We start from the raw sequence: 8,402 nt of genomic DNA, 5'->3' as shown, positions 1-8,402 counted from the left end.
CGGGAACCTGTTTGGGGTTTTTTGGGGGAGGGGGGCAGGTGCCCCTGGTCAGCACATCACCCCCTGGGTAGCGCTCAGACCGGCTCCGAGGGGAGCGGACCCCGCCGGCAGCCGGGACCATCCCGGGCTGCGCTCCCGGGGCTTCCCGGTGTCCCCAGGCTGTGTCCCAATGTCTCCAGCCAGCTCCATCCCCGGCTCTCCCCGAGAAAAAAAATAAAAAAAAAAAAGTTTTTTTCTTTTTTCCCCATAGCCTCCTGTCAAGGAGCAACGACGAAAAATTTCTGCAAGATGCTTTAACGTCCCTAAATCCTACTTCGTTTTCAATATTTTTTTTTTCTAATTTACTAATTGGCTGCCGCTAATTGCCTCTGTAGCGATAAAACTCAGTTACTGCTTTTAAGTCTGTGTGCTTAAAGGCAGAAGATAGTTGAAAACCAGATGTGGATGTTATTGAAATTATCTTCCAGCCCCCCAAGTGCTGCCTGCACCTTTGCTCAAGTACGGAGCTTAAACCAGCAGGGAAATGGTGGGATGGATGTCTGAAGAGTCATGAACTGAATAGCACAAAACCTACTTGGTGGTCAATTAACATTTGATGCTATTTTGTTGTTTGTGTGTATTATTACAGATATTTACTTGGATTAAAAGATGTTTCCACCAGGACAGCAGCACATCCTGCTGATAGGTGATTTGTATCCCTTTAATCAAGGGTTTCGGTGCTTAATTAGGTCCTAAAGTAACGTTATAACGTTTCAAGTATCTTAACTATATTCCGTTAAAAAATTAATTATCCTTGTGTTAAAAACCCCAGCCCCGGGGGCTCGGCTGCGTGTGGTCTTAAAGTTGCCTCTTCTCTCCCTTCACTCCACGGGTGGATCTGTCAGCACAGCGATCCACAAGAGTTAAATCTACATTTGGTGTTTGTATCTCAACATCACCTTTGTGAGCTAAAGCTGCAGAGCAGGTGCTAATTGAGTGCTAATTTCTTTAAATTTCCTCTTGGTCGAAGCGATTAAGGAGGGGAAGTGTGTCCCTGGCTGTTGGAGAGGTTATTTGCTTTTTAAAGTTAAAAATAAATAAAATCAAATTTTTAGTTTGCACAGAGTTGAGTACTTTAAAAAAGGTGACCATTTGCCCTGTAGGAAGCTGGGAGCCTGTTAAAGGTCAGGCTGTGCTCAGTTACCCTTCCTGGCTCCTCATCGACTTCAATGAGGGAGCAGTGAGCTTGTTTCAGAGCTGCAGTCGGCTGCAAGGTATCAATTAAAGGACAACTTTAAGTACTTCAAAGCCTGGATGCAACCAGGACGACGTGTGAAAGCCAAGGAATAGAATAACGTGAGATCCAGAAGGCAGGAATCAAATTGAAAGAACTAGAAGCTGAAGTGATAAAGGCAGAAGAATAAATCTCATGGCCTGTGCTAAGGTAACTTAACAGTGCTCTGACCAGGACTGCGAGGTGTTAGAGACCAGATTTTCTGTGCTGCTTCAGTTTACTTTCTATGAATGGTGACAAGTGCCTGATCGGGTTCTCCTGGTTGCTTGAGTCATACAGCAAGAAATGGCTAGGAAAAAAGTTAAAGATCTTTTGCTTCTTTATTAATAAATCTTGGAAGCTACCTAAAAATATACCTGGAAGCATAAGTAGTGTTTGAAGCCTCTTCTTTTGCCTGGGTTAAGTTCCTTTAATAAAATTAATAATCAGTGTAGCTTTTGTTCTGCTGTTGAGAAGGACGCTGTAAGCTTCAGATATAAAGGGCTCAGAAAGGAGTAGCTGGTAGTGGCAGCCTTCTAGAATTGTATTTTCTAGCTTTTGTAGAGTGTCTTTTACTAAGCAATAATTTGGAGAAGTGTGAGTACAAAGACTTAATTTCGTAGTTATACCCAGTAACAGCTTTGTTCTGCCATTGCTGCCTTTGTTGGTATTTTCTTTTGTCTCTGGTAATACAGTTGCAACATTCACTACATGACAGAGTTATGTGGCTAAATCTGCCTAAGGAGACAGTTATTGCACAGCTTGTAATTAGAGATGATTGCTTAATTTGAGGTAACAGCAACATTTACATTGTTGTGTCCCAGTCATGATGTTTCAAAGCACATGGCAATAAGACTATGGGCTTTAAAGGTATTTAAATGCTTATAGATTACTATATCAAGAAATGTAATCTTTTTCTCTCTGTATCTTGGGACACCTAAATGGCTTCCAAAATCTGGTTCAGCATTGCTGTCTATTGACATCCCCTGCAGCTCTGCACACTGGTTAATGCCTTATATTGCCCACAGTTTTAATAGCTACTACATAGTTGATTTGGTGGTCTGTTATATCCCTTCATGCAGGACATCAGGTGCTGCATTTCAAACTAACCACAACTATAAAAATAAAAATGTAACCATAGCTCACTGGCACTGCTGCAGTCAATGGACTTTAGAAGTAGTCATCCTAAGCAGCAAGTGTTATCTTAAAGAGCCTCCTCACAGGCTGCTTGTAAGAAATGACAAAATCCAGGTTTCCTACTGCCTTTGAGAAGCCTGGAGAGGATAGAGAAACTAGGCCTGTTCTAAAAGGACAGCTAGTAAAAGGCTCCTACTGCCCTTCTAGCAATTATGCCAGAGGGGAAAAAAAAAAAAAAAAAGTTTGCTTCAGCCAGGGATTTGATTGTCCAACTGGGTCTGCTTAGGATCCCAACTGCTGTCCTTGGAGCAAGCCTGGAGTTCATGCAAGGGCTTGGAACTAAACGCAGAGCTTAGTTGAGCTGACTCCTCGTGGTCTGCAGGTTATTGAAGTAAACTGAGTTTTAACCAGTGATTTAGCAAAAAAAAAATAAAAAATTCCTGCCCATGGAGAAATTCATATGAACTCTCCTGTAGTGAATTTGGAGGAGGATGTTCAGAACTGTTAAAATAACCAGTTTAGCTAAGTTGCAGAGAATGCTTTCTGTCAGGCACAGCCATTTACACACGATGTAACTATCACTGCAATGCAGGGCTGGCATTTGGCTGGAGGAGGAGGCACACAGCTGCCCCGTAGCTCTGCCCTCCACAAAAAGGGCTGAGGAAACTCCTCTGGTGCTGGGCTTGGTTCTTTGAACTGTCACTATGTGAGGTCTTTGTTCACCTAAGAACATCTGAGAAACACTGCAAAGTCTGGGATGGAATTGCTAAGATGTGTGTTCTAGCTTGTTTTACTTCTATGGAACAGTTAAACAAAATAATAATGCAATAAGCACAAAGCTATCTGAGAGTTGCATTTGGACAGAAATTGGATTAAGTCCTGTTTTGAAAGGGAACACTTTATTCTTGGGGGAAAATATCCATCTCCTGGTCAAGGACTGTCCCTACCATGGCTTGGGACTGTTTTCATTCTGTCCAGTGGGTCACTAGTTCAGTACTTTTCCTCCATGGAGCACTTTGCAGGTGCAATCAGCACCACAATTAAAAGATCTCGAGTTCTCTTCCAGCCTTATAGGCTGGGAAACAGAAATATGAGGTGATGCCCCTTGGCCAAGGCTACAGAGGAAGGTGGTGCCAACAGAATTTCCCTGCCACTGTGATCTTTGCCTCAGGGTCTGCTGTGTCCTCAAAGGTCTTCTAGAGGCTAATTATTTGGGATGATGCTTCTGAAAATGCCATTAGGCACTTACCTCAGCCTTTAGATAGTTCTATACTTTGCCAAATGGACCCTGTGCCATTCTGTAGCTGGGCTGGTATTACATGTTCCCAGGTTACTGTGTGTGTTCCCTGATACTGCATGGGGCACAGTTGTATTTTTCAGGGTTGCTCTAAAGGTCCTCCCCTAAGTATTGAGTACAACTAACCCAGGGATGGGATTTTCTCTTTGTCTTACCGCAGGGGTGAAGCCTGAAAGGAATTCTCACAAGCTCCATGAAAATCTGCAGCTTCACTCTCGGAGTTCATCTGGCCAAAGTTTGTGGGTTCAGCTCCTCTACCCAGCCCTGGTGTCTCTGTGCTGTAGGACAGCAGCCCAGCTGCATCTCGGTCCTTGGCTCCCATTTGGCTGTTCCTAGGGAAGGTGGGTTTCTTCATGGTGGCTGGCCCAGCTGGCCTGTGGGAAGAACCTCCAAAGCTTTCCAGCTCTTTTGCTCCTGGAAGTAGAATTGTCCACAAGTGAGGCAGAAAGCAGTGGTGGTTCACCAGCACAGTGTGATGTGCTGGTATGTCTGTGCTCAACCTGCACAGACCAAAACCTGCAGAGCAGCATTACCCAAACCTGGCATCTCCCCAGGGCTGGGGGATTTGGTTTACATGCAGGCTGTTCTGTCTGGAGATGGCTTTCTGCACAAGGCAGGCAAACCATGTGTTCCCATAAAAAAAGGTGTAGATACAGCCAGTGTGTTGGGCTAAGCTGGGGTCACCACAGGTATGAGACTCCTCTATGAGAAAGAACATCTCCATCTCCTCATCCAAGAAGAGGGGCCAATAGCAGAGATGCAAAACAACTTGCATCCAGCTGTGAGAGGTCTCCAGCAGACTAAATTTTGGGGGGATTTCACTTCTCTTGAGCCTACATAAGTGTTTGGGTCTGGCTTTAGCTTGGCAGATATCTCTGACTCTGCCAGAAGGATGTGTTTACCTGGGGAAACAGAGAGACGTGCACTGGATGCTACAGATCCAAATTCATTTTCAGCAACACATTTAAACATGCCAGAGTCCTCTGGAAAAGCTTCTGTAATAACCAGGGTGCAGACTTCCTCTGAAATGACAAATTCAGGCAGGCTATTGTGTCAGAAATGCCAAATATTAACTTATAGGAACTGATCCTTGCAGAAGGACCACTGCTTAGTAATGGGGTTTGGCAGCAATTAAGCCCAAAAAAGGTGGGATGGAGGGCATACAAATACCAGGGGTTCAGAAGAGCAGAGGTGAAGGAAGGATCTTTCTTCCTGTGACTTGAGAGATACAAGGCACAAGTTTTTTTGCTAAATTCTGCCTTCTCTTGTACCAGTTTAAACCCCAGGAAAGATTAAAGGTCAGAATGGTTGATATGTTTTCCCTTAACACATAGGGTACTCTTCCTTGACTGGATGTAAAAGGGATGATACCTTTTCTATCATGTTGTGAAAAAAATCAGGGCCCTTCAGGTACTTGTGTCAAAAATAAGAACTTGAAAGCTCTCAGCCTGGCCCTGGATGCTATCTTCTGGCTCTTGTTTTATCTTGGATGAGGTGGGAAACACTAAGTGTGGAATAATTAACTGATGAGACAGATATCTGACAAAAAGAGTGCAGTGTACTTACCAGGAACTGCTGATGAACAAGCCTCTGCTCAAAATAAGAGAGAAAAAAAAGAAATTATTATAATGCCAGAAAAGAAGAAAGACCTTCAGCCCTCTTTTCCTTTCCCATCTCCATTTCTGTCCATCAAGAGAAATACCATCCTGAGAGGGGAATCTCAGGTTTGGCTGAGGAGCCTGGTGGTACAAAAATACTTCCCCACTGAAGTGATCTAAAAAGAGCTCCACTGACTTCGTAGTTAGTTGCTGAATTTGGCCCACTGGAGCTATGACTGGGAGTGTGACAAATTGTTTAAATATATGCTTAATTTTTTTTTCACTGGGTTCATCAGTAGTTACAATACACTGTGAAAAGAAACCATTGGTTACAGATGCTCTGCCTCTATGAACCCATTCTGTCTCCTGATTTTTATAGCAGTTCTTGTTCCTGTCTTTCCACTGCCCCAGTAAAATTACTGCACACCAGGCTGACACAGCAATACTTACTTTTTCGGAGTATTCTGAAATCAGCAGAATCTGTTATCTGATCATATTCTCTGTACCAGTGAACCTGTGAGGTGGGAGTAGCACGAATGCGACATTCAAATACCACTAACTGACCCTTGGTAGCTCTTATGTTCTGTAGGCCCTAGGGGAGGAAATATTGGTGTTAAATGGCTGACATAAGTATTTCCTCATTGAAGCAGTTATTATAGAATGATACACCCTTCAGTGAAGGAGGTGATGTCATGACCATATTTTTATTTTATTTGCAACAAGGTGATTTAATTCTAACTGCATCTGCAGTGAGTTTTGGAGGTTTTTTCATCTGTAGACTTTCAGCTTGCTTATGCATTAAAATAAAGATAGAAATGCAGGAAAAATATCTATTCCACTGGACACCATGTAGTAAGGGAGGTTACTGTGAGAGGTTTCTACTTCAGCCTCCTTTATAGGTAATAAATGAGAGTAATTAATGCAAGTGTTTTTGTCTATCTGTACTGTTTACCAATTACTATATTTGATTGTATCACTAAAGAAGCATGCTGGCTTTTTTGAATTGTAAATGAATCAGTGTTTCAGCCTCAAAATGGTTTCTGGTGGAGCAAGAAAACTCAAAATCTAATTCAGAACAAGAAGTAGCAGAACAAACTGTGTCATTAGACCATCTGTGTCCTTTACCTTTGTAAACACAGGTGTGCTTCCACAGGCAGACCCAGTCAAGCTCACCAAGGGACTCTGCATCTATATAGCAAAGAAAAGTGATTTTTATAGCTTGAATTTCTCATATGCAGAAACGCAGCTGTGTTGCTGGCATTTTACCTTGAAACAGCAGAATATTTTAGAGTGTTTTATCTGTTGTTCATGCCCCAGCCTAATAAATACCCTGTGGAAAATCTCCATTCAAGTGTTCCAAGAGGAAATGCCTCCCTGGACTGTGAATGCCAAGTTAGTGGAAAGAGGAGCTGATAACTGGTGTTTCTGGTTTTATGGCTGTAAGGCAATTAATTCCCCACATCTTGTAGCCTCTGTGATCAGTGTTGCTTGCCAGTAGTTTTCACATTCTGCAGAGATCCCTACCTGGTTTAGTTGATCCCAGGTCTACCCCTTCTTGGCTTGTGGGGTTTGTGTGGTAACTACACTGGGGCTGAAGGTAAAGAAATGAGCAGGAGCTTTGGTACTTTGGCTTGCCATCCTCCTTTAAAGCTCAGCTGCTGCAGGAGTTACAGTAAGGGCTCTGATTAAGCAAGAAAGGCAACTTGAAGATGATCACATATTTGCAGTGCAAGATAATGCCCTTGTTCCTTGGTGAAGTGTTGATGTGCACTTCTATCTGTCTGATTTAGAGACGTGCCTTGCATATAAATGTGCAGAGGAAGTGCTTGGGTTTGTCTTGCTGTGGCATTAGTCTTTTTTATAATCTGTCCTTCTCTTAAATAACCCAAGTTATCTGCTCTTCAGATGTAAGTCTGTTTCTAGGTTGTCTGTGTTGCCCAGCTCTTGACCAAATATGTTCAACTATCTGTTCTGAATGGAATCTTTGAAGTAGGCTGGCAAATGGCTCAGGCCCCTTGGGCCTTTCCAGCCCTGTCACTTGCTCTATCAGCTCTCTTAGCATTTCTAGCTGGGAGATGTTCCAAGCCAGAAAGCCCTTTTCCAGAGCTCAGGGTCCAGATCTTGATAGTCATGATGACCCTTGCCTCAGTCACTAAGAATCAGCTTGAGCAGATCCTTGGAAAATATTTCTAAAATACTATAAATAATAGTTTTTAAAACGTGTAACCTCTGCTTTGAAGATCAGTAGATAATGGCTGAATTAAAATGGTGTAAATCTGGTGGACTGAATGTCTGCTAGAGACTAGACTGGTCAGAAAAACACTGGTGACTTTACAATTTTTCCCAGTGTGTGTGCAAAAATAAACAGGGCAGGATAGAGGCAGAGACTGAAGGAGGCTGAGTGTACTTGACCCCACAATGTTTGCACTCACTGTGACATTCCTCTGGCCCTGCCAGGATGCTGAGACTTGCAAGGAATCTTAGCCTTCAGGTTTACCCTAGGAACCTGTAGAGACAAACATGAATCAGTGTGTTAAAACTCCCTCCCTTTCCTTACAACAGGGTGATGGCTGTTTTGTGAACTGAGCATGTGCTGGTTGGAGAGCAAGTGGTATGTGCCAGGAAAAAGCATCCTTAGTGTTTGGGAGTAGGCTTAGGTCACTGTCAGAGCATGGAGACATTTAGCCAAGGTTGTTGATATGGACCTTTGTAAAAGACCCAAGTGACCCAGGAAACCTGAGTCCATGGTGGCATTAAGGTTTTTCTGCATTAGGATGGAAGAGTCTAAGGAAAACTCTTGGTACTTTATTTAAGGTGAAAATGATGCCTCCTAAACTAGCTGCCACATCCTTTTGTAGCACGGAATTGATGCAAAAAACAGTAGTTGCTGGTAGCTTATTAGTAAAAGTTTTATTTTTCATAGAATCATAGAATTGGCTGGGTTGGAAGAGACCTCAGAGATCATCAAGTCCAACCCCTGATCCACTGCCGCTGCAGTTCCCAGCCCATGGCACTGAGTGCCACATCCAGGCTCTTTTGAAATATCTCCAGGGACGGAGAATCCACCCCTTCCCTGGGCAGCCCATTCCAATGTCTGATCACCCTCTCTTCTTTCCCT

At 43.2% G+C, this 8,402-nt stretch overlaps 1 protein-coding gene across 1 annotated transcript; it reads right to left on the bottom strand.

Annotated features, from left to right (window-relative positions):
- Nucleotides 1-3,837: 3,837 nt before the first annotated feature.
- Nucleotides 3,838-6,472, bottom strand: LOC139803228 (myopalladin-like). Its single transcript, XM_071759175.1, has 5 exons — nt 6,410-6,472; nt 5,735-5,876; nt 5,253-5,276; nt 4,589-4,708; nt 3,838-4,100 (listed from the first exon to the last, which is right to left on the bottom strand). Exons 1-5 carry the CDS (start codon nt 6,470-6,472, stop codon nt 3,838-3,840), a joined length of 612 nt encoding a protein of 203 aa, XP_071615276.1.
- Between the last annotated feature and the right edge of the window lie 1,930 nt (nt 6,473-8,402).

This window comes from Heliangelus exortis, chromosome 15, assembly GCF_036169615.1.
Source record: "Heliangelus exortis chromosome 15, bHelExo1.hap1, whole genome shotgun sequence".
Taxonomy (NCBI): Eukaryota; Metazoa; Chordata; class Aves; order Apodiformes; family Trochilidae; genus Heliangelus; species Heliangelus exortis.
The sequence above is the reverse complement of the archived record's forward strand: the minus strand, read 5'-3'. Positions and strand labels throughout refer to the sequence as shown.

Bases quoted from the DNA above. Each gene is read 5' to 3' on its own strand.
- LOC139803228 (XM_071759175.1), bottom strand. From the start codon at position 6,472: ATGCAGAGTCCCTTGGTGAGCTTGACTGGGTCTGCCTGTGGAAGCACA. The intron at 5,277-5,734 runs GTAAGTATTGCT...TATTTTGAGCAG, and splicing joins TTTCAGAATACTCCGAAAAA to AGGCTTGTTCATCAGCAGTT. The intron at 4,101-4,588 runs GTAAACACATCC...TTCTACTTCCAG, and splicing joins ACGTCTCTCTGTTTCCCCAG to GAGCAAAAGAGCTGGAAAGC.